Source organism: Metopolophium dirhodum, chromosome 6, assembly GCF_019925205.1.
Source record: "Metopolophium dirhodum isolate CAU chromosome 6, ASM1992520v1, whole genome shotgun sequence".
NCBI lineage: Eukaryota > Metazoa > Arthropoda > Insecta > Hemiptera > Aphididae > Metopolophium > Metopolophium dirhodum.
In genome coordinates this window covers 7145363-7173073 of record NC_083565.1, presented here as the reverse complement: position 1 = coordinate 7173073, position 27711 = coordinate 7145363, and the positions used below count along the sequence as shown (strand labels likewise).

The following is a 27711-nucleotide window of genomic DNA, read 5'->3' as shown; positions in this document are numbered from 1 at the left end:
CATTAAAATTATATTTTGAAAAATCATTTCAAGATGTACTCCTAAATATTTTAATTGCACTTAGATTGTGTTTAACCATCCCAGTTGCTAATTGTTCTGCCAAAAATGAATTTTTTAAGATCACAAGAATAAAAAATAAATATAGAACAAACCAACTCAAAAAAATATAACATTAGAAAATTATATTTTGCAATTTTTCGATTTAATTGAAACTTTACGACAATTTGCAAAAGAGAAAGCAAGGAAAAAAATCTTAATTATAAATATTTTGTAGTAACCCATATAGTGCGATCTTATTATATAAATATAATATGTGTATTATAATAATATATTTAATACCATTGCATAATTCATTTTTAATTTATTAATTTGTAATTAACCGTAAAAATATGGTAATATAGTTTTTTTGGAAGTTTACGTTGAAGGGTCCACTAAGCCGTCTAAGCGTATGGTATCCCGAGGACCAATTGATCCTTAACCCGGACTTGGGAATATAGATATAGCTATACGCATACCTATATACTATTAAGGGCACTGCAGGGCATATGCGCATTAACTGCTAGACTAATGCAAATTTAGTAAGTTTATCTTTAATTTTAAATCGAATGTACCTAAATAAAATAAAAATATATTCTAACTAAAGCCATAGGCAGTCAAAATGTTGTTATAAAAACTCAATTAAACTAATATTTATTTATATTTATTTAAAGTTTTTCAAATATTATGCCAGTAGTTTTTCTCTGCTTTCACAGACGTCCAAACAATTTTTAAAAATTACCTCTGAAAGAAGTATTATGTGTGTAAGATTTTCTATCTACATAGGTACCACCATTGTACATTATTGAATATACACATAATAAATAGTGAAGGTATATTGTCCAACAATGAACATTATTTTGGTAACAACAAAACATACATGAAAAACACATAATTTAATCCAATCCGTGTTACTGCAGACGTCACTCAGAGTCAAAAAGGTAGTTAGATAAAAGGTAACTATACCAGCTATATAGATACTATAAATAACACCACGCGCGCATTATTTCTATAGTTTAATAATATTTATTATAAGGTTAATGTTGTATATAATGTATATATATATAGTGTGCCAAAACTTACATTGGTCTTATGAAATACGACTAACTCCGTTGACCGTTGGCAACTGCCAACTAGGTAATAGGGTCGTCTAAGTCCTAGGTTAGGATAGACTCTAGAATAACACAATATTTTTTTATGATTTCTCAGAAAACGTATTATTTAGTAGCAAGTATTTATACTACATAACAATTAATTATTTTTGTATAACATATAATTTATAGTTTTAAAACATATTTTAGATATTACCATTTAGAATAAACCTACAATATTCTAAGACAAAACAAATTCTTGAACAGTTAAGCCAGTTGTAAAAATGATTAGAAACAATTTTAATTGTGACCAATAAACAATAAAAATTAACTTCAACATTTATATTTATTTATTATATATATATAATATTATTAATGAATAAATAATTGTGTTAAAAACAGAAATAAATATTGAATAATGTGCTATAGAAGTTTCAAAACATATTTAGAAACTATCTACACCGTACCTATATATAGGTATAATAAAAATAATAATTTGTATTCGTAATATAGCTATTATCTATATTTCGTCAAAACTAATACCTTCGTATATATACCTACTTAAATACCTATTTCTCTATGGTAACGGATCGTTTGTCATAGATTTCATAATTTTCTATCAAATTGCCAGAAAACTCAATTACTCATGAAGGTCTAAAATGATTTCCTATTACCTGAATTCACGTTGGGACTTGCGAAAATCGTATATATGATAATTAAATGAATCACTAAAATATTTAACAATTATTATTAGATTTATTATAATAAATAATAATATACCTATATTACAATGAATAAGTTTTAATAATTTATACATGTTGCAGACTCTTATAAATAAATTTATTTGAATATATTATCTATTTCTTGATTACCTTCATTATTATTTCTAACTGCTAAAACAAAACTAAAAAATATACCTAATACAATTATTAAAATCTAATTCCATCATTAAGTAAGCGATAATTTTAAATGATCACCCATATTACTCGTGCAAGCATTTTATTTTAAATAACATGATAATTTTAAATTACCATATTTTTACTCCAATAAGTGGTGGATCAGAAACTCTAATTAGGATTTTAGATTGTGAACTTTTGTTCGGAAATTGGCATTCTAAGGTTTGCAAACATAGATTGAACATTTTCAGTCGTTTCTCCATCATTTTTAAGAACAACATGTATAAACAGCTAGTAAGTAAAGTATAATAGTGAAATGATGTTTTTTAGTGGAATAGTTCTAGAAATAGGGAAAACAATAATTAAAAGCAACCACGGGTTTTGATATATTTTTGATGCATATATAAAATTATTGTACAATATTTTAAACGGAAATAAATTAAAATTTGTGTGGTTATTATAACATAAGTCATTGTAAAGTTGATATTATTTCACCACATTTTATTATAATATAAAATTTAATTAAATATTTTATGCACCTAACTTAACCTGTATTTGTTATGGGTAATTAAATTTTTTAACGAATGTAAATCTACCACACATTATGTTTTGTTGATACCTATAGGTAATTAAAAATATTTAACTTTTTTAGGTATTTTTTATTTTATTTATTTATTTTTAATAATAAAAAAATTAATATTTACACTATTAGGAGAAAGAAGAAAATACCTATTTATGTGTTATACATATTACATTTATACCATTATACGTACTTTATAGCTCAATCCTAAACATTTGTTGCGTTGTGATTTTCGTGAAATTTGTGAAACTATACTTAAAATTAACAATCGAAAACATATTCACGTAACATAAAACAAAAGTATACTCTGCAATGTATATAAGTAGTCGTTTATTGTTTGAAGGAAATCGATGGAGTGTGGCGATTTCTACTCACTGTGACACTGCCAGACAGACAAACATAATATTCCGTCATTTTTCACACCAGTCAGTCACAGGTCATTTCTCGTGCACGGGCTGTGTTTATACATTTTACTCAAAACACTCTTAAAGACCAACTGATTTAAATAATGGACCGAGTCCACTATATAATATATATAGGTACATTATTATGATAGCACACAAATAATTTGCAAAACTATTTATTATATTTTGACGGCCAATAAAATATTTGTACCTACTAAACCAAAACGAATATCTCTAGATACTTAATCAAACAATTTAAAATACATATACTTATAATGTTTTTTTTTTCAGTGAAATCTAAACTATAGATACCGTCCTTACAGTTTACGGACTTATTTAAATTTAATTTATACATTTAGCATTTTCTCTTCTTATAATATTTGATTTATACTAAATTATAAATATGCAATGTATATAGTAACATATAATAGGTATACCTACATACGATGTAGTACTGTAGTGACTATAAAGATACATAATATGATAATACCTTTCCGTAGAATTATCTCTGTTAAATGTACGATGAAATACTGTATAATACTATAATATAATATCACTGCAGAATTCTTATTGGATATTTTCATATACTGCTGCTGCAGCTGGTTAGGTATCTGTATATGTAATACTGATATATATATATATATATATTATATATATATTATGTACAAGCAATTTGTCCTCAAGTAATATTTCTTATAAAAATATATAGGTATACTATAATACTTTATAATATACAGTGCACAACGCGTTGTTAAAAGTGACAAAAAAAAATATACGTTATAAATAACGCAAGGGTGACCATTCGCAAGGTCAATTCTGCACGCGGCCAAAACATTTTTTTTTTTTTTTTTGCCTTTTGCACGGGTTTGTTGTGTAACTCTCGACTTGGGAGGTTTGAGCAATTTGTCATCACGGCAGTTTTTTCTAGATGGAACTAGGTACCCAAAATGCAACAATATGATATGTAGTAGTGAATAAAAAGAAAAAATATCAAAAGGAGTATAATGTACTGAAGCGTGTATAGGGCTTGTAGTGTTTAAAAATCCGCAGCGGGAGGGAAAAAAAATGGGCCGTTTGTGTAAAAAAAAAAAAAAAAAATGCGAATTGCATTTGTTTACCGAGAAAAAATCAGCTTACGTCAGAATCATATAAATCAACCCGGGATTAAAAGAGAGCACAAAAAGAAAGAATGCGCTACCCCGCACGCACATTTTGCAAAGGCCAAACGCACAATAATTATACGACGTTCGCGCCAAAGTGGCAAGCAAGTACCTAATGTAACATACGTTCGGGTTCAGCACAATATAATATAATACATATTATATGGTTCGCGCGTTGTCCGACGACGCAACACCACACCGCGCGGCTGACCCGCGCGATATCCGTAATAATAATAATATGTACATACCTGCAGCGTATGTATAATTTAATATCTACACTTTCTCGGCGTAATATCATTATAAAGTGGTAAAGGGAACATAGGCTGATAATAATAATGGGCTATATATATAATACATTAGACCATTATAGTTTGGTAGGTATTATAATGGGCTACAAAGAGTAGAAAAAAAAAAAAAAAAAATGGTACGAGTTGTCGGGCTGTGTGGTATTGAGCGCTGCACTCGATGCGTGCACGGTCCGCTGAACATCTCAAAACCTTTTGTTTGGCTTCGTTTCCCGTGAAAGTCCTTACTTTCGATTCGTCACGATCCACCATTTTTTTATTTTTTTGTTTTTTTTTTTTTTACTGCCAGATTTCATCTTATAAATCTTTTTCTTATTTTTTACATTTTTTTTTTTCTACTTCTCTTATTATTATTATATAGACACTCGCCTGTTTGATTATTTTACCACCTCCGCGCCGGCAGAAGTGTTATAAGCGCACGTCATTATACAAATGTATATAATATATAATTTACATATATATATATATATATATAGGTAGGTAGATATATTTCTATATAGGTATTGCGCACTATAGCATATACATCATATAAACGCCATATCCTATATTATAGACTTTTGAAATACGTTTTATTTGGTGTATACTTTTTTAAGTCCTTAAATAGTAGGTATTATATATATTTATATATATTTATATATATTATATATATTTATATATATTATATATATTTATATATATTATATATATTTATATGTATTAAACTCGCACGATTTAACATATTTCATTTGATATAGCTAGGACATCACCGTAACGCCGTACTATTGCTATATTGTTTTGTCGTTTTGATTGACTTGAAGGTTTCGATGCGATATATGTTATATAAATACTATCTAGGTAAGGTATATACATATAGTGTCATAGTATGTAGAGTATAGAAAATATCAGAAAACCAAAATAATTATGATGTATATAAATATAAAATATGTAGGTACCTGTGTTACAACAAGGGAGATAGATTTAGATATCGTCGGCCTAATTCGCAAATCGACTAGTTTTCAGGAGAAAGGTAAAACGTCTCTTTAATTAAAAAAAAAAATACTTAACATAATTCTCTAAATTATTTATAATATTTTTATGTATACAACTCTTTGATAATTTTAAAAGTTTACTTAAATTAAACATGCATAAGAGTTAAGACAAATTCTTCAAAAACAAAGTTATTTTGGAGTTGTGATATTTTCCATTTTGTTTTATTTACTTTTAACAGCTGTTTCATGGAATAAATAATCATCGGATTGAACCGAGAATGGTTTTAAACGTTGCGTCTTTTTTTTCTTATTTCAATCACTTATAATCCCAAAATCGCATTTTTGGAGTTAATAGTGATTTGCGAATTAGGCCGACGATATATAGATCATTGACATAACACCAAGTATATGTATAACTGCATACGGTGTTATGTTATTTAAACGTTGAACGTTGAACCTAATATTGTGCATAGGTGTATTGGTAGAAAAACAACTAATTGAATAAAATGAACACTTCGCTATAATAGGTAAGTACTGTATGCTATTATTACGTGATGTATATATTATCGACATTTACCTACTATACTACATATTTTCATAAATCATCACAATAACATGACGAATATATAATAATATATACTATATAGACTATGGACTATGTATTCTAGATTTTCTAGTAAAAATTATATAGGTACCTTCAGTGTAGTGTACAGTATAGGTTATACCATAGGAATTATAGGAATACAGTAAAGATATAATATATAAAGATATAATAGGTATTAGATTCTTAATACTATGTCGAACATTGATTTCTCTAACTAAATTGATATCCCCCCCCCCCCAAATCTATACCGATTCTACCATTGGGTACGTACTAAGATATCAGTCGTTGCTTTATTCTTTGCGCCCTGAGTTTTAGCACAATAAGAGTTTACTGAATAATGATTGCGTGTAATTATATTATAGATCATCAAGATAGATACGCCTATATTGAAAAAACCCAAGTATTCTGTTGGGTCTAATCTAGATGTTTGAGCAACCTTTTTTTAAACGAACTCGGAAAGTCAGAAATAACATGGGTAGGCAAGTAAATAATAAATATTGTACACTTATACTATGTAAATGTATAATGTGTACCTATAGCTACCTGCGTCTACCTGTATCTAATATCTATACACAAACAGGTACCTACGTCGTATACTCATACTCATATCTAACATACTATTTATACACTTGTATATTATGTGTGTTATGAATTGTACCTATCGGCAGCTGTCAAATGTACACGTACGTTATATCATATAAAGCTGCTGAAGAATTATTTTTTAAACCTTATATTATAACAATATGCAATAATAATATGTAGGTAATAATCAATGGTAATTGGCACTATAGATACCAATAATAATATTGTACTATTATATATTATACAGGTATATTATAATGCATTAAAATGGGTAAGACAAGAAGGTACTACCTAGATCCTAGAGGTATTCACAGCAGTCGGCTGCAACACAGCGTTTATAATACGCGTATTTCTCGTCGCGTGCGGCGTGCTGTGAAATTTGAAATCTTTATCGCGCGTGTCGTGCAGTGCTGCGTTACATAACATCGTAGATATCTATATAGTATATTATATTAAAGTGTTTTAGATTTCAGAAGAATACAATATAATATACGTGCATTGGTTAGGTATAGTGTGTATGTGTGTGTGTGTATGTATGTATATATATATATAGAAACGTCGACTACCAACTGTCGTCCGTCGCCACCGTTCGCTTCAGAATAGATGGCGTAAATCGCGTTTTCCTGTATTTTTAATTTTCATATAGGTACCTATAAAAATAGCTGCGGCTCAGCTATTATATAGCGGTGTGGGAATGTAAAATATATTTATACATAATATTATATACATGTATACATATGTGTGTAAGTATATGTGCTTACGTGGTATAAACACATATTATATTTTTATGTATATAATATACCTACCTATACGGCTATACCGCATATTATTATTATGATGTATTATTATTATATTAATAATATTGTTGTGTACCGCGGGTTAACATACGACGGTGGTAGCGGTGGTTACCGTTCTCGCGCGGTGGGGGAAAACGGTGGTGAGTAAAAAATATAACTGATATAACGCACCGCTGAAACGGGGGAAAACCTCACACCCCGCGCTCCGGCGGCGGGCTGCCATTGGTCGGCGGCGGCGGACGGACGGTGATCACCACACGCCTACGTGGGCACGGGCCGCACGCCCTACACGGCCGGTGCGCCGGAACCCCGGATCCAGTCTTGTTCGGGACACCAATGCGGCGGCGTTTCGTGCGTTCGGTACAAAATATATCTCGTCGTACACCGATATTACACTAACTATTAAAACGATACCCGGGTATAAAACCATTGTCATCGCCGTCGTTTTTTCCTGTACACGGAGAGAAAATATCGCCCGACGATTTCCGTCGCGTTTGGTGTTATATTAACTATAATAATATATTAATATACATAATATTATACGAATACCATAAAACCTATTTTTTTTTTTTATTAAAATCACCGAATAATAATATACTTCCCGCGAGTGTACCAATCTTTTTATTACCTATATACATTTGTTGTGCGTTTTTCGTTAATACAATATCGCGTTGTCTGTTTCTGTTTGTTTTTATTATTTCAACATAATATCTCAAACCTACAAATAAGACATTCACTAGTTTGTTTTTCAATGTTCGTCTGTTTTATAAACGTTTCTCGCTGCACGGTTACGAAAATATGACGGTTACCAATTACGGCATGATGAGGCCCTGTTTTACCGGATACCCATTTCAAGGCAAGTAACCTATATATATATATATTATACACCTATAAGCCAACTATACACGTGCAAGCTGGAAATCAATATATAATATAGGTCGCGATAGTAAAAATCGAACTCGATCAATCGATGTTCTACAGTAGGTTAACTGGTGATCTATATAGAGGTGTATGTAAAAACGTTTGTCGCTTTATATTATATATTTGTTTACGTATTAGTTATAATTAATATTAACTGTTCTGCATATAATTTTATATCATATCTCTGCTCATCAGAGCTCGTCCAACCGCAGTTTTCCGTTTGTAATGCAGCAGGGTGGTAGTTGATGCAGTGAAATAATTGGGCTTATACAGAGACTTCTAAAACAGTTCGCATATTATATTTGAAAACAGCTGTGAAAGCATATACAATGTCCTACAGTTCATAATATTGAAAATCTCAAAACAAAATTGTCTTGTATTACAGTTTACATATCCTTGTATGACATATCCGTCGACCTAACACTTTTCTAAACCCTTATGACAGAAAACGGTTTTACAGGGAATTCCAATATTTATTATACTATGGTAACGTGACCTGGGGTTGCTCAAATATTTTCCGCAGATATGTTAGGTCACGTGCAATACCTATTATAACTACCCTTTACTTAATTACGTGGAATTTATCTTAAATATTTCAAATTAATATAAGTAAGTGGGTACCTATACTTACCCAATAATAATAATGAATATTACAACGGTTTCATATTAATCTACGTTGAAATATGTTTATAACTCTGGCTGACCATCATATAGGCAATAGTAATAGAAATAATATGTACCTAGGTATATACAATATGATCTATAGTAACTAAATATTGTAATGAGTTATGATTATATATTATGTATTATAATTATATGTTACGCCTAAAATAAATACCTATTACTAAAACTCAATACTCATTTCTCGCAACATGCACATGTGGCTAAATCAAAGCCACGACTAGAGTACAGCTGCAGTAAACCCAAAAGGTTTGTAATGTTTTAGATTATCGTAAAAACCACTGACAAGATTTACCTGTGATATTAAATTATATACCATTCTACCATTTATCTCTCATATATAAATTAAACCGAGGACCTCCGAGATTCTAAATAGTCTTAGAACGCATCTATAATACATAATATATGAAATCTTAAACATTTCACGTTAGGTACCTATATGTATATAATAAATAGGAATTTTGTCATCCCGTTATTTACCGTGCGTGTGTGATGTGTCCGCAGGCCAGGGCCGGGTTAACCAGTTAGGCGGCGTATTTATCAACGGCCGGCCTTTGCCCAACCACATCCGGCTGAAGATCGTCGAGATGGCCGCGGCCGGCGTGCGACCATGCGTCATATCCAGACAGTTGCGGGTGTCACACGGATGCGTGTCGAAGATCCTGAACCGCTACCAGGAGACAGGCAGTATCCGGCCGGGCGTGATCGGCGGCAGCAAGCCTAGAGTGGCCACGCCGGACGTGGAGCGTCGCATTGAGGAGTATAAGACGGAAAATCCCGGAATTTTCAGCTGGGAAATACGCGACAGGTATACCTTACATAATATAATATAATATATTTAACTTATTACTTGATATATTTGTATACATAATATAATAATTTAAACTGCCCTATTTTAATATAATATAATACATATAACGTATATAACGGCAAACAAAATATAATAGTAAACATTATGGTTTGTATGCTATATTAATGCAGGGCCTAAAATACATCTGATTTCAGGGGACTCATTTATTAATGTAACTGTTAACTTTCGCCTTTGACAATTTCTTAAGCGAAAAGATATACATATTGTATTAAAATACATTAATACACATTAGGTACTTACCTCTGCATTATGATACAGCACACTCGTAACGCATCAAATTTAAAATAACGTAGTATATAGGTGTCACGTTTGCCCCGCGGTCCGAAATCAGATTTCCAATAAGTCTTATGAACCACCTTTTTAATATAGTGTTGTTTAATTCAGCTATAGTGCCAAAAATTTTATGCTGTATACAAAATTTAATGGCAGAATTATTAAAAATAGTGAAAAGTATAAATTTTATCTTAATTAGGTATAGTCTATATACCTATATATAGGTGTATTTTACATTTGTGTATTAAGATACCTGGTAAATTGTTAGAATAGAATATGTTTGTGTATAATATGACAAAGTATAGGTATATATTATATAGTATATATTATAGGTATATACTATAGGTATATATGAGCTTAATATTTACTCTTCTATATTAATCAATAACTACCTATTCGATTTAGATACCCACACATGGCATTATTTTTATATGCTACGAGTAATTCCAATGAAAATGTGTGAAATGAAAATGACATTATTAAAAATATCTCTTTGCTTCTGTCTATGTGTAATTGATCATTTTCGTTTCTTCGATCTCTCCCGCAGTGGATTTTAGTTATAGGTAGGTTAGGTTAGGTTACCTAATTAGGTATTCATCGACTTTTATTTAGTATACCTACATAAAATACTATAGTTGTAGATATTTCAACACAAAACACATTTAAACAAGTTTGACACCTTAGCTATGTAATGTCACTATATTAGGTCCAATCAAAATTAGTCTAAATTTCAGAGACAACAACAATAGCATATCAAATAAATGTGTATAGGACAAATATTATATAATAAATTGATAGTTTAAAACAGCATATGGCTAAGATAGCAATTTATTTCTATCAGTATTTTGCGGTAGGTATATATACGCCTGCATCTGCCTACCTTTTGAACGTGCAGTTAATAAAAACGACGATAAATTAATAAATATATGAACTGTACCCGTACACGCCCATTGAACCACATCGTTTAATATTTTTTATTATTATGACTGGTATTATAATAGTGGTACCACACAAATTGTAGAATGTAAAATATACACGATGACAGTGTAATATAAATACAATATTAGGTATATAATATTATATATTACACATCGCCGACTAAAATTTTAATAATCGCTTTCTCTGTAGGATTTTAGTCGGCCTACCGAATATGTTATACATTTATATACCAAAAAATGTTTAAGGGCGTACCTTTATAGATAGTCAACAATCCGTATTATTGTGTATTAAGTATAATTTGTGTTATTAAGTTTTTAAGTGATTTCTTTGCTGTATTTCAAATTGAATAAAGCTCTAAGAATGATCCCGTTTTTGTTTCAGAAATGACAATGAGCCCGCCCAATATCACGATAATAAAAGGTTAGTGTTTACGTATTTCTCTTAAAATTTCAAACGGAACTCTTATTCTTGTATAGAAGAAAATAAAACTACACAGCAATGATTTTGGTTTATTAGTTTTAAAATGTACTATGTATATTCTATAAAAGGGACGCGTGCTCTGTGGTTTTTTTTTCCCAAACAAGACATAAAATCCACGCACTATGTATGTATACTTAATACAATCATCAGTTGTCAGTGGGATGTTTTTTTTTCTTTTATAATATATATAGGGTCAAGACTTTTTACCCTTATTGCTGCACCCTTTAAACATCACTTTTCAACTCACTGAAGGGCATTTAAATTTATTGACTCCAAACTGACTCGGTTATATACTATTATGTAGGATTGCTGCCGCTACATGTACAATATAAGCATATACCTACATACTATACATATTTGGTGTACAGAGCCATAAATAACGGTTTCAGAATATGACCTTTGGGTCCTTTTTTTTGTCACTATACAACTTCGATTTTTTTTTCTCTCAATCGTATTGTTAGGTAGTCCAGTATGTGTTCACTGCTTGGCTATTTCATGCTTGTTAAGACGTCGTACAACAATAAAATTCCGTACATAAATTAATGGTTTCTTAAAGTAGTCTGAAATTTATATCTACACTTGTCAACTACTTAAACATAAAAACTAACCGTCCGTTGGATAAAGATATCATGTGTATGTAATATAAATTCAGGTTTTAAAATATTTTATACACAAGTGTCCTTATAAGTCCCGTCTATGTATAACATGAAAATTGTAAGTTTATGAAAAAATATTTCATCAGATACCTATAGATTTAGTACCTAAAAAATAATAATAATATTATATAATATTCTTCCGTGATGCTTACAGTAGTATAGGAACTTTTCGTTCCTGGTTTTGTGTAATAAAATATACTTATCATCCCTTCCGAAATTAGATTACATGTATTGCAATGTACGAACACCTTTCCGAATACAGCGCAAATTATTCTCATTACATAACGTTACAAATGTCCAGTCTGTCTATTGTTTTCCTCTTTTATCGGTTACGCAATCCAATTGTTTTCGGTTATTACGCAATTATTCGACGTTATTATCATAATGCAATAATATGATATACATTGTGACACGTCTGTATATGCGTATATACTCGGCACTCTCTCCCGAACATCGTTGTTTCTTATTTTTACGATACACTCGAGTGTGTCCTATTTTATTTTGTGATTTTTTTTTCATTTCAATACAGTTTTCTACTGGTATTATAAAAATACTACCACAGTAGGGGGATGTTACCGTTTTTTGTTGGCTTTTTGAATTTGTTCCTTTCATTTTTATTATTACGTATTTTGTTATTATTTATTATTTATTTTTTTTGTATCTCTGGACAAAAACATAATATGTACAGTACTGCAATTCTTCTAAACACGGTAGGAGGGCCAGTGCATGCGGGTTTCATTTAGAATCTTTGTAGGTAGTCCAAGTAAAATAACTTCAGAATGTTTTATAAACTCTCCAATACTGCAAAGCTATTATGAACCTTTATGGCTGTGTAGGTATATACATACGACCTAATACCTAAATCGATAATAATTGTGTATAATATTATACCCATCGACACTATAGCATAGAATCGAGAGTACGTGGGTGTGAATAAAATGTTTGTAATAAAGTATTAAGTATACACACCAATAGTTTCACCCGGGAGCAAATACGTGTCTTCATTTTAATAATCATAGTGTGCAATAAATCGTGGTATCAATGATTTTCTATGTTATTTAATTTGTTTTTTTATAGATTGATTAGAGAAGGATTGTGTGACCGAGGAAGCGCCCCGTCTATAAGCGCAATATCGAGGCTTTTAAGGGGCCACGATGGTGATGATTCGGCTTCGGAGAAAAAAGTTAGCGACGGTAAGTTTTTATCTTTTAAAAATATATTATATTCATTATTCACGCAGTATGCATATTATTTTTATAGCGGCAACTATTATATACCTATATTAAATATACTCGTTTACGTTACAATATTATAATAATTATTAAAGACATATAATTCGAGTAGGAACTGAATACGAAACTATTGAAAACATATTTCATAATGTACTTAATATATTAATTTGTCACTGTTATAATATTATATACGTTTTATTCTTATACGACCATGCAAATCTGACGTGCGTTTGATAAAATATATTGAGTAGGTATAATATGTTAGTATGTTATTTAAAAGTATTGATCATGATTCATCATAAAATCATCTACCTATTTAAAAATTCAAACAATATTATCAAATATTCAAATATTCTTAAATATTATGTCGAATTAAAAATATTAAGTATTAGAACTTGGAATTATGATATTAAAATGAAAGTTCGATAGTCCATTAATAATTATTCTTAGCACAGTTACTTTTTCTACTTGATACTTTTTAAAATCGTTAATATTGTGGCCGTGACAACACATTTGCGAAACCGATTTTTTTCTTTCTTAGTTCTCCTCTAATGAAGCGATAATAAAACAGTTTTTATTGTGTTTGGCATTCGTTCAGACGTGTGTGTATATGATATATATTCATATACACACATATATGAATATGAGTGTATGACTTTGATGGAATGGAAACGGCATACTCTATTACTGCAGTGTTCCGCCGTTAAACATTTATTATAATTCCAATATGTGAGCTAGGGATATTTAAATTGTCGTAGTAAAAAATTTTAGTGACCACGTCGCCATATAACCACGCAACAATAGCTTTTGAATGGTATTGAAAAGATAAGCCACACAAGTCGAAAACATGATTGATATAAGATATGGTTTCGTTTAAAACCATTAAAAACATATTTGTGTTCTTTCCAATCAACGAATTATATTGTAGAGGTACCTATATATAGTACCTACCAACAGTAGAAAACGCAAAACCCTTGATAAATAACTATACAATTCTTCTTATTATTATGTGATATACGTAAGTACCTATATTACCAAAGATTTTAAAGATTGATAAAAACTGTTTGACGGAATTTTGACAAGTAAATATGTTAAAACAATATTGTTTTAAATATAAGACTCACGCGTTTGAAATTATTCAAAAACATAAAATCGATCAATCTCAACTCCCAAGTATTTGTGTTATTTAACATAATTTGAAGAATGATGAGATTATTTCCATAAAACCTTTTATTTACAAATAATTATTAGATCCCTACTGAAATCTCATAACTCGTCCTGCAGTGGTCGAAGATAAAATTAAACCAGATATGATGATAGTATCGACCAGAAAATATGATGCACTTCGTACCTGTAAATGTGCCATGTACAAACCACGACAAAATATAATAATATTGTTCGATAGGTATAAATTTATCTTTGAACATGACCTGCGGGGCGGCATATCTAAGCCGAACGCGACGCGGCGGCACGCACTTTGCCTCGGTCTCATACACCTGACGGTCGTTTTTAACGTCTTTTACAAATTGTGTGTCTACACAAAATATCATTATATTATATAGATTTGTATGCAATCATCGTCTTCGACTTGTATTCGCATCGCGAAAAACCGATGATTCTCGCACCGCAAACGTCATTAGTACATCCATCTATACACAATATAATATTATAACAATAATAATGATAATATTATACCCGCCGCGACGACGTGCAGAGCCGTACAGCGCGTCATTGTTATTTTAAAAACCATTACCCGGTTTTGGGTTTTGGACCGCCGCCGACGGTTCCTAAGCGCCTTCGACTCTGTGTGACCGCATGCCGCCGCGACGCCGCCAAAAACCCACAACGAAGTTTTTTTGCTAAATTATTATGAAAAATGATTTTTCGTTTCCCTCCGCCGCCCGTGACGTGCGACTATACGAGACCTGGAACAGTGCGCCGCCTTTTTCTCTTTCCCATCATATCTACACACACGTAATCACTAATAATGCATCACGAAAACACAATAAAACAAAAACAAGCAATCGCTGGCAAAGTATGTTCGTTGCCACCGCCGCGCGCCGCCGGTCGGTCTCTTTGTGTAACCCAATCGTTGCGGTCTGCCGAAATTACGTACTTCAGTCATCCGACACGTTCGAATCCTAAACTGTTGTGGTGTGTGTGTTTAGTCGGATGGTATACCTTCTTATAATAATAATAATATATGTACAGTTGCTCGAAAACTCTTGCTCGTTTTCAATGAGATATATATATATATATAATATTATTTGTATATTAATACGTCCATTCCACAAAATTCATTTTACATTCGTGTTTCATAAATGTTTTTTTTTACTTCCCTGTCATTAAAACGACCGATGTTATTTGACGCACTGTCATTATTGTATAATACTGATAATAACTATGGCTCAAACTTTGTTGATTTTGTGTGTTTTTTTCTGCTCTTTAGATTGATTTGCTAAGTATGTTTTCAAAAGTTTTAATCTGAAATTTTATCCTATTTATCATGCAAAACTAAAAGTAACATAAGAATTATTAATTAATATTATATAAAGTGAATTAATATTTTAATCGTGTGGTCATTTCATGGTATCATGACCAACAATATTTATACTTGTGATAGATAGAACCCTAATTTTTTAAATCGAGCTGGACTTAAAATTATTTTTTCGAACCCGAACCGAACCGAACATTCATATTTTATACCTAGCCGAATCGAATCTAGAATCATTTTAAATCGAACTCGAACTCAACATTTTTTATCATATGCAAATTAAAATAACCATAAATCATAATTACAATTATATTTTGAGTTTTCGTATCACCTATTATAATTTATAGAAATATAGAATGTAAATTATATATTACCCATCACTGCTTTATATCTACATGGCTATATCGAAACCCGTAATTATGTTATAATCGTTGTAGTGTTATATACGTGCCTTTTTATTTCTATCACAAATTGATTGTTGATGAAACTGTGGAAGATTATTATAGAAAATTATATTACTATTTTATATAATTTATAATAAAATAAATTAATGCTGTATAATTTTTATAATAAAAACATATAAAAATCAAAATAATAAATTAGTTAAGAATAAATTAGTGCATATTTTTAGCAGTACATTATTAGTACAATTTTTAATTTGAGTTTAAACCCTAATAATTATTATATACATATATTTTTTTCGGCGTTTGAAGTTTGGACGTTCGTTTCGTGTAGTGAAACCATTATATCAGTGATCGACTCATCGCAATGATTATAAATCCTTGATAACAGACTATCGATATAGCTGATATAGGTATTTTTATATGTTAATTTATAATTGGTGCGCCTATAAAAAATTTAACTCTTAATTGTTAAAACAAAATAAAAGCATTTTAGTTAACTTCTATATTTGGGTAAATGAAACAAAAATGTGATAATCTGTTATAGATTTATATTCAATATTATATTCAATATTGTATTGTTCTAACGATTCATAATAAATTATATGGGTACAAATAGTAATTTTGGATTTACATTAAATAAATTTATATTGCTTATCACGATAATGAATAAGTACGATTACTAGAATAATTTTTCGTAATTTAAAAATCAACAATTTGGTAATTTATTTAATGTGTTATTACTTATTACATAAATTAATGTCCAAATGGCTGAAACTACTAAACAAATGTGGTGAATTGCACTATTTTTTTTAGTGTTTCAAATAAGGGGGAATGATGTTGAAAACAACGTAAAAACTTAAATTTGCAGACAACTCGATTTTCTGTATTAGTAATGCAGCTTATTTGTGATAAAAATCTTGAGTGACATAAAATTCGCTCTCTGCGGCATTTAAAATATAAGAATACGCGTGCGCACAGATAAATACGCTTTTTTTTTTTATTTTTTGAAATTGGCAAATTGTCATATTTGTGCTTTACATTATATTTTGTTGTACAGGCAAAACTTCAGACGGTTCGGACTGCGATTCGGAACCGGGTATACCGTTAAAACGTAAACAGCGCCGCAGCAGGACCACGTTTACTGCGTTGCAGTTGGACGAGCTAGAAAAGGCGTTCGAGCGCACCCAGTACCCAGACATTTACACCAGAGAAGAGTTAGCCCAGCGCACCAAACTGACCGAAGCCAGAATACAGGTGATAATATATACGAATTTATATCTCGACATCTCGTACTTACGAATAAAGTAGAAAAATGGGAATTTTATAAAATTCTTGGCAATGTATAGAATGCCCAATGTATATAGGTGGCGGCCAATGCAAAATAACATATGAAGTTATATTTAAAATTTAAATTAAAGATAACTTCAAAAGTTCAAACTAATATTAAGATAAAAATGGTTTTATAAGTAGTACCTATGTTAATATTAATTAATTTAAAGTATTGAAAAAAAATGATTTTATATTTTATAATTATTTATTGCAACTATATTCTGTGAAATTGTATGTACAAACTACACAACTGTCGAATCGTTAGGTACTTTACACTTATTTTATAATTTCAGACAAATCTTTACGAGGTATTAGTCATATAGTAGAGTAGTAGACAGATATTTATTTATTTATTATGTCTTCATTTTAATTTGGGATTTTAGAAATGGCCGAAAACGTATACTTACATAATATTATTATATTAATTTGTCTATGTATGCAAAATGCTCCCAATTTGCATCAGACCATGCTATAAATCCATTTCATTCAATGGGGAATTTTAAAACGATATTTCATAATACATAACTTGTCAATTTCTGAAATAGGTAATGAAATAATCCTTATTTTCCCAAATGTGTATGTGCATATTTAATTTGTATTTTGACAAATAATTTAATATTTATCTTGATTTTTCATTATAATTTTTAAGTGTAGGTATTGGGTATTTTAATTTAATTGTTGCATGCATATTGATAGATATTATTTTATAATTGTTTGTGTTTAATTTATTATATGTTATTATAACTTCCAAGTCCTAATTATCATTAGTATGGTCGATACATCGGCTTACGATTCATCTGTAGTGTGTACCGCTGAAATTATTGTGTTTTGTCCCCCGTGCAATACACTGATATACTAGCCAAAGTTGTTATACACATAAGAAATTCCAATTTTAAATTGTTATCAATTTTTTCAACCACCGTTGGTCATTGCTAAAATACTTATATTATTTATTATATTATATACCTATATGCAAGCCCATATCATTGACGGTGTGTTTTTCTGCAGGTGTGGTTCAGCAATCGGCGCGCGAGACTTAGAAAGCAAATGTCTAGCAACACCGGAAGTTCCACTCCAGGTTCCGGTGGCTACGGCATGGGATTGGCCCTCGGGTACTCACCGTCCGCTCAGCAGCAACAGAACCAACAGCAACAGTCGTCGGGCCCGAACTCATCATCTACGCCCGCTTACATAATGTCGCCGCAACAGTTGCACGAACCGTACAACACGACGCCGGACGGATACAAAGGTACGAGCCACGAGTGATCGTGTAAACTATACTATATTACCATACTATATACACTATTTTAAAATATATTTTTGTTTATTTCGTAAATCCAATGTGATGTCTGTTTTATCTTAAGTGCTGAGAAATTGTCCGAAATCATTAAAACAATATTTACTTTCTTACATCCCTTTTTATAAACGCAGCATTTAACGAGTCGAAAAACTAATTCATTTTACAATGGCCTACTATAATATAACTATTAGTACCTATACATACGTAGTTGGTCAATTTGAACTTGCATCACATACGATTATAATATACTTATTTGTGTACGGCCAGTCCATCAGTTGTAGTGATATCTAATAAATTATTATTTTAAACGTATACATAGAACCGGACGACCATCATCATCAGCAGCAACAGCAACAGCAACAGCAGCAGCAACAGCAACAACAACAACAGCAACAACAGCAACAGCAGATGATCAAGGACGAACATCAGCAAAACAGCATGATGTACAGCGGTCTGGGTGCCACGTCATTAATCGACCACGACAACAGGCCTCATAGCAACATCAGCACCGAAGCGGCAACGGCCACGTCGTACATAGGAATCGCTGGCGGTACGTACCCGACCACGCCGCTCTACACGTCCACGTCGTCACTGCTCACTTCTCAAGTAAGTTTTCACCAGATCGTCGTAATATAATAATTAATAATGTAATTCCCGCCATACACCACCCGCTCCATATCCACCTCATCGCCTCCTCATTACGATCGTGATCATTTAGAATTCTTAAAAAAGAGGGAGGTATAAAAATTATGTGTACGTATATTATACGAGTCGTATAAATATGAATTTAACCCTGTCGCAGTACATCGTACGAAAGTTTTAGGTGCTATTAGATGAGAGTATAATTTGTAGAGTATAAGCGTTGACTCCTAAAACCGCACACTTTTGGTAGGTTAAGACCGCACAATTTTTAAAATTATTGTATCGCACACTTATGATTTTGACTCGAAAAAGGTCTTTGAATGCAACCAGTATTATAAATATTTTTATATAAATTAGTTAGGTATCTAAGAAATCGTATCCACATCATCATCATCATCATCGAGATGTATTTCGGTTTCGAAACCCTTCGACGATTGAACGATTCCCATAATAATACAATATATTATACACTATATAGGACATATTATAGTTGTATACATATTATTATAAAATGATATATCTCCGTGTAATTTGTTGCTATATACATATTATAATATTATAATACATTGCCGACGTCACCGCTGTTTCGCTTTTGTAGGTCTATATAGCTTATGGCACCTATAATAATAATAATAAAATGTGACAATTTTATCGCGATGATCGATAGGACTTAATATTATTATATACAACGGGACGCGCACGTGGTAAGGTTTCTTTCTGGAAAACGTATTGCCGCCGCCGTCATGCTTATAATATTATGTACTCTTATATTATATACATATTATAATATGTGTGTATAATAATATATTTTCATGACGCCCGACCGGGCAGGCTGTGAGGACGTCGTAAAAAGGGTCTCGGTCGCGCGGTGACACCGTTTACCGGCGGGGTAGCTGAGTTATTTATAACCGTATATATATATATATATATATATAATATACTATGTCGTGCTGCGGTGACGGACGCCCGCCGCCCGCGGTATACATAAAATTATAACTTATAACTTATAAGTATATTACTTTAGGTATATGCATTATCGTTGTGTATAGATCCGGTATCGCCGTCGAATTCTGTATTCTTTTTTGTATTATCATAATATATGAATATATGATAGATACCTACTGAAAATAAAAATCTAAAATTTGATTTAAAGTATTATGGAAAAATTCAATATATAGTCAATTTGTATGTTCATAAGAACAATTTTAATGGAAAAAACATTTATCTCCTAGTCAAGTAAACCTATAGTTTATTGTTTAAGATATCAATATTATATTTTTGAGTAAATTAATTTAGATAGTAGTAACTTTTTAAAAATATATTTTTTAAAAATTTCTTATTGATCATATAATTTCCACAATTTTTGTCATACGTTTAAGTATCATCATTTTTTTTTTTGGTCAGGTCTTCCTGTTACACCCCCTGTATAGTTATATCGTATTCGGTCAACAATTATAATATAACGTATTAATTATATTTTTTTTATCGTCTAGCAGATGGGACAGTTGAACGGAAGCGGCCAGCTCTCACAGTTGCACATCGGCCCGGGCGGCGGCCATCACCAGGCCTCGTCGCCGAACTTACTGTCAGCCGCGTCGCAGGCCTATCAGATCGGTTCGGCGGCCGCCAACTCGGCTCCCACGATGATCACGCACCATCAGCTGTCTCCAGTGTCGGCCAATATCACACTAATGGGACAATCCAACGGTAAGTCAAAATATCCATCTCCACTAACTAATTCCTGGCCGTGATCCTTCGACTGCAGCGTATATATCCGACGTTCGACGCATGCGCATATGTGTGCATATAATATAGTGTATCACGGGAGCTAAGGCTGCTGTAGACGTACATGTCCCCAGCCCCACCCAATAAAAATTTCAACATTTTTTTCAACTCAACATTTAGCAGTCAATTAGCAACAATTTGCAAGACTATTTTCACAATTTGCAAGCCTTTAGTTGAATCATAAAATAAAAAAAACTAAGGGTGGAGCAGGGGACAAGTGTCTCCCGCCCCATCCATATCATCGAAAACACATTTTTAAATTTTTCTTGAACCATCATTTAGCAACCAATGTACGTCTGCTGTAGGTACTCTGAGGTAAACCCACCTTCGTGAGCGGCCTTTTCATTAAAACAGAGCTTTCCTATGGTATATAATATGAACTTTTGACCCTTTTTAACAAATCAGATGCAAATTGTACTGCAGAATGTACGTCTTTCTATTTTTTCGATGCACCATTGTATTTATTTGTATTAATATAATATACTTCATTAGTCAAACATTTTAACCTTTAAACGAGACGTAATATAGATAATTTATTATTGTGTTACTGTATTAAACTTGCATACCTACTTATAGAACCTAATAAAAATAATTTGCTATTTTTGATTCTATATAATATATTATGACACTTTTGAACGCTTGCTCCAAGTATAATAATTTTTAACTGAATAATTATTTATGCATCTATGAGGGCGGGGCGCCGGGCGTACCGGACTGTACCAGTAGTAGTCGTCACAGCACGATTTTATTCCATGAGTCATGTACGCAAGTACATCTCCACGCAGACAAGGCCGTGGAATATTATTTAATGATCATTATTCATAAATAATATGTTTGCTTTTGTGGATTTTACTTAATTTACTCAATTTACTTTATTTTATATCTATGTGTGTTTTTTTCGTGCTACCAGTTTATCAAGTAGGTTATAAATAATACATACAGAAAAGCATAGACATTTTTATACAGTACCATACTATGTACCATGTACAGTGTACTTGTAATGTATTTTCATACAATTTGAAAATCTAATAGATATATTGATTCTGTGTAGGTACCTACTTTCTAAGTTTTCAAAGTCTGATTTAGAATTTCTAAAAAATCTTAAAACTTATAACTTCTGTGAAGACTGGTTTTAGATTTTCACGAATGTTCTCATATAAGAAATTTTATTTTGGCTCATATAATATTATATATGACACGAATTTTTCGGGATACCTACATATAGCTATAATATTATCGTATACTGTAGTTAGAAAAGCTGGTTTTCTATCAAAAATCAAAGATTGATTTGATTTGTTCATTATTAAATTATTAATCAGCTGGTCAGTGTAATAATTACATTATGTCTTTAGTCTTATATAATTTACCTGTACATACCCAATGGAATTATAGCTGTATAATATGTCATATGTATATATGTATATATTGTAGCCTATAGGGTATACCTATGCTGCACCAATAATCTTCCTAATCTAAATGTATAATATCTGTATACCTATTACCTGTACTTAAAGTTGGATTTGTGTGCGTTTTTGACAGGAGCGAACGGTGGTGACAGCCTGATCACTGTGTCGTCGTCCGAACTGGTGTCCATGCAGAGCCCGTCCAGCTGGTCGGCGCTGGCCAACCACCACGGCCTCGGCATCGGCGGCGGTGGCGGCGTCGGCGGCGTCGGCGGACACCATCAGATGCCACCCATGAACCCGACCAGGATAAGTCCTCAGCCCGCCCTCATACCGACCTCTTGCATGGGAGGCCAGATGAGCCCCACTTCGGCTGCTTACTACCAGCCCCGACAGACGCATCCGCCGTTCTACACGTGGTACTGATCACCCCGGACGGTCCACCTCGCTCCGAAGGCTTTTCGGCATTCTCTTCTATCCGGACGACGCAACCCACAACCCACAACCCGCCACGTTTACATGCATAATTTACGTTGCACTATGCACATACATAAGTGTCGTCCGCATTTAAAAAAAAAAAATGATTTTTCTCTCTCGAATTTCGGCCTGTGTAGTTCGGTTCGTTATACGGTGAAGCTCGTCGTTCTTATAAATGCATATACTACACATAGGTACCGGTTACCGATTACCGGCGCAGTCTATCGATTATATCATCTTGGCTGACGTCAGGTGGTATGCCGGAAGCGCGTCTGTAGACGAAAGTCGTCCGGCAACGCGCAGAGTTGTTCTGGGAACTATAGCGCACGTATACAGCCATATACTAATAATTTAGTGACGATTCGTAGCATGCAGCGTATAAATAATAATTTCATGTACATAAAGCAATAATATACAAAATATCGAAAACCGTGTCAGATCTTTCTGAAAATCGGACGTGATAAACGAAATACGACGTATAAGATGAAGAAAAACCAAATTACTCGCGAACAAAATTACGGCTATCTATATAATATAAGCCGTTTATCTGCACTGCAACACGTACATTTATCATATTTTTGTAATACTTTCGTCTACAACATCTCGGTCAGTTTGAAAACTCGTGTTCCACGTCGTAAATAATATTTGTACGGCGCGTACTGGTGCAGTACTGATATTGATATTGTACTATAACAAAGCTATACGGATAGTAAGTCAAAAAAGAAAACCTACCTGGCTATAACACCATATGAATATGATTCGTACTTATACGAACGTTGCGTGGCGCCGTGGAGGCCGCGGCCATTTGTCCAGAGGAACGTTTTCGTTCTATCACAACTATAATATGGGTAAATGTAAAATGATATTGTAAGATCATATATTGTTGTATAATAATGCAGTGGATCGCCGTGACAATATAGTATTATATTATTATTGTGACGAAGATAACTCAAAAGTGCCACAATGCCACATTCCGAATTGTAGTACGGCCGATATTATTTGCTCTGTATATTATTATTGTGGTTGCTATCGTGAGGGATGTGCGTTATGCTGCACTTACCCATACACGGCTATAATACCTATACAATATAATATAATAACACATGACACGACGTGCACACCTATGTATTAGGTATGATGTTCTTATTATACTGTTGCGGGTACGATTATTGTAGTCGGTAGTCGATTTTCAGAAATAATATTATGGTCGCCAGTGATTGTCCCGTGGCGGAGTGTACGGCGGCGGCGGCGGGCGATCGAGGGAAGAGCAACAAACAAATAAACAACCGTTATATCGTTTTCATACTTGTCTTCCGGTCAAGTATGCGGTACGTTTATGTGTGTGTTTGTATAGGTATTATAAATTATATTTAACATCAGTAGGTACAATACGATTGTAGTAGGTAGTTAACATGTGGTAAACGTCACGAATTCTTTCATCTCGCTCGTCCACCCGCCCGCCCACCGGCCAGCAGCATTGTCGACGGGGACGACTCCCTTGCGAAACTCACCACGCTATATTAGGTATAACTGACCATACTTCGTGATAAAATAAAATATTATATTTATGGTCGAAGGTTGTGAGAAAAGTCAAGTTGTATTATTACAACTATATACCTACTTAAGGGCTTCCCAATATAATATATTATACATAATATTGTATAATATTATCATAATATGATGTAACATACAACTACACGTGTGAAATCGTTTCAATATAGGTTTAAGCATCAAACTTAAATATTCTAATAATCGTTGTAATTACAACTACTATAACAATATGTACATAGCGTTTAATTTTCTAGTTGGGTAGTCGAAATAATTTTTTGTATGTTCCTTATATTCATTATACTATGTATATAACATTATTTGTACGAAAATTATTGCCTGTAAGGCAATTTAAACCCGATTCCTATTTTTTTTTTTTAAATTTGTATTTGTATTTAAATCTCTTTAAAATTAAAACGCGATTACAATAGTATAGTAATTAAATAATATTATATACTATATTACTATTACCTCCTAAAAAGTAATTTCGGTGACGCAATATTTGCAATTAAGTTGATTTATTAAAATAGTTTATGTTGATAGAAAAAACAAATTGATTAATACAATTAGCAATATTCAAAAAACTAATGAAAATATCAATTTATATTGTATTGTACAACATATAAATAGCTTACATAATGTGTATATTTTTGTTTAAAACTATTCTGTTTTTAATGTTTGTATGTGTAAATAATCACGTTTGTCGAACGGTTCGATCTTATGATACTTCAACACCGGTACACTGCGCAGACTTTTTTGTACCTATTGTTAATTTTGTTGAATTTAGCTAATTTTGTATCTTGTAAAAGCAGACGTCACGTTGTCGACAGTCGTCCTAAGTTTAATTATATTTTTTGTCTATAAAATCTTTTCATTTCACTCATCTTTCTTTTATTTTTAGTTATGTATTTTTTTTCTCCTGTATGCCTTATACTTAATAATATAATAGTATAATATTCACGATGACTAATAAATTGTAAATTGTATAGTCTTAAACATTTTTGTTTTTAATTACAATTATATTGTTATATGCATGCATTCTATTTAATACCTTTTTATGAAATAACTGATATATATTAATTTAATTAAGAAAAAAATATGTGTGCGCAGGCCTTAATGCTAGGGGGGGAGGCAATTTTGTTTTGTCAACATCATCAGTATTTGTTTTTGTTTTTTAACAATATTTTACTCGCGAGCCACATAAAATTACAATGAGGGCCACATAATATGCAGCCCTCGGGTTGCCCACCCACGTTTTAAAGAATTGTATAATATATATTATACTCAAGTCAAAACATAATATACTAAATATCTGAATACAATACAAATATTAGGTACCTATATTTGACTATTGCGAAAGGATATTAAAAATAAATCATTAGTCATTAGTCATTACTGATGAATAAAATGTTAAAATGCGGTATAATTGATCGATACCTAAATCGAAAAAATTTAACATTTTTTCAGAAACGATTATTTTTATACGGTATAACATAATTGTTGTTTACAAAAAAATTTTTTAGAAATCCAGTTAAGTGGCCTCGCTGCGGTCATTATTTAAGGGGCAACATTTAGGCAATTTCTAATCTTGTCATAGCCGCTCGGGATCTATATGTTAGTTGTAAATGATTATTTATGTGAGTGAAATTAAATGTGGTTATCCTCTCTCGTACACGCATGCATAAGTAAATAACTCGATAACCATATTAATTTCATTATACACAAATTTTACAAAAACATTCATTTGTTTTGACAAAATTAAAGTTAGTTAACGTTGTCTGATTTTGATTCTGAAAAAATATTTGAATTCAGCAGAAAAATGTCTGTAAATCGTATGAAACATTTTCCGTTTTAATATTAATTTTAATTTTAATTATGATTCGAAAAAGTTGGCACTTTCAAGTTTACTATTTTAGTTTACTATAATATGAAATTTAGTTTTTAAAAAGTACTTCGTAGGATGTACCTATAGACAATTTTCTGGTGAGTTCAAATTTTTTTTAGAATCAAAATCGGACAATATTAACTAACTTTAATTTTGTCAATATTTTAGGTCTTTTCAGCTAAAATTGACGGCAAAGCGAGGCCCCTTAAGTGAAATTCTCATTATAAATACCTATTGTAAGGTATTTAGGTGTCATTACTGCTACACCTAATGTGTGAAAGTTTTGCCTTGGTTTATATAGGTAACTATCTGGTTTGTATAATGCATGTTATTTGAAATTAATATTAATTTTATTATTATACTTAAAAATTCTGTTTTAGTTGACATAACCCTTTTATCACATTTGATTACATCATGAAATTAGTGAAAAAAGAGTTACCTAAGTCAGGTGTTTTTTAAGTTGGTATAATATAAGGACTTAAAATTAGTTTTACACAATATACAAAAGCTCATTAATTTTGTAGTACAGAACTTATATAGATTTTAATGGTGTCATAAACTACGTTAACATTTGAATACCTGATCTTGCATATTTAATATAACTTAGTTTTTGCTCTCCTGGAAAATTTTCTCCTAACCTAACCGCGTCCAGCGATCATCCTCGAAGGATCCACATTTCTTTAGCTAATGAACATTATTTAGAGAAAGAGCGCCGAACTGTGCATATAAAAGTGGTCCAACAGAATCCGCCAGAATGCGTGGCGGACCGTAGTGATGTCATTTTTACATGTACACATAGGGAATTTATTGGTTTTTTAATATTATATTCTAAATGGTGAAACTTATGAATACCTAATTATTTTTTTAAGACCAAATTGTCCTCGATCGAATATATGTGTTTCCAGTAATAGATTAGGTTAGGTTAGGTTAGGTTGGATAACTGTTTTACAAAAATACTCTCGAATTTT

At 31.7% G+C, this 27711-nt stretch overlaps 1 protein-coding gene across 3 annotated transcripts; it reads left to right on the top strand.

The window, feature by feature from the left end:
* Window positions 1-7728: 7728 nt before the first annotated feature.
* On the top strand, window positions 7729-25888 carry LOC132946888 (protein gooseberry-like). 3 transcript variants are annotated; one of them, XM_061016999.1, is made up of 9 exons: window positions 7729-8279; window positions 9530-9833; window positions 11490-11528; window positions 13322-13437; window positions 17432-17628; window positions 18712-18952; window positions 19323-19609; window positions 21142-21352; window positions 22970-25888. In XM_061016999.1, the coding sequence occupies exons 1-9, from the start codon at window positions 8222-8224 to the stop codon at window positions 23257-23259; spliced, it is 1743 nt and encodes a 580-aa protein (XP_060872982.1). In that variant the 5' UTR covers window positions 7729-8221; the 3' UTR covers window positions 23260-25888. The 3 variants fall into 3 exon arrangements, with proteins under 3 accessions (XP_060872982.1, XP_060872983.1, XP_060872981.1); XM_061016998.1 differs by having other exon boundaries at window positions 7730-8279; window positions 21139-21352; XM_061017000.1 differs by lacking the exon at window positions 11490-11528 and having other exon boundaries at window positions 21139-21352.
* Window positions 25889-27711: the final 1823 nt, after the last annotated feature.

What these genes read in the sequence shown, in the direction of transcription:
- LOC132946888 (XM_061016998.1), top strand. Translation starts at nt 8,222, where the DNA reads ATGACGGTTACCAATTACGGCATGATGAGGCCCTGTTTTACCGGATAC. An exon ending in GGAGAAAAAAGTTAGCGACG is followed by an intron (nt 13,438 to 17,431) that starts GTAAGTTTTTAT and finishes TTTGTTGTACAG; the next exon opens with GCAAAACTTCAGACGGTTCG. An exon ending in ACTAATGGGACAATCCAACG is followed by an intron (nt 21,353 to 22,969) that starts GTAAGTCAAAAT and finishes CGTTTTTGACAG; the next exon opens with GAGCGAACGGTGGTGACAGC.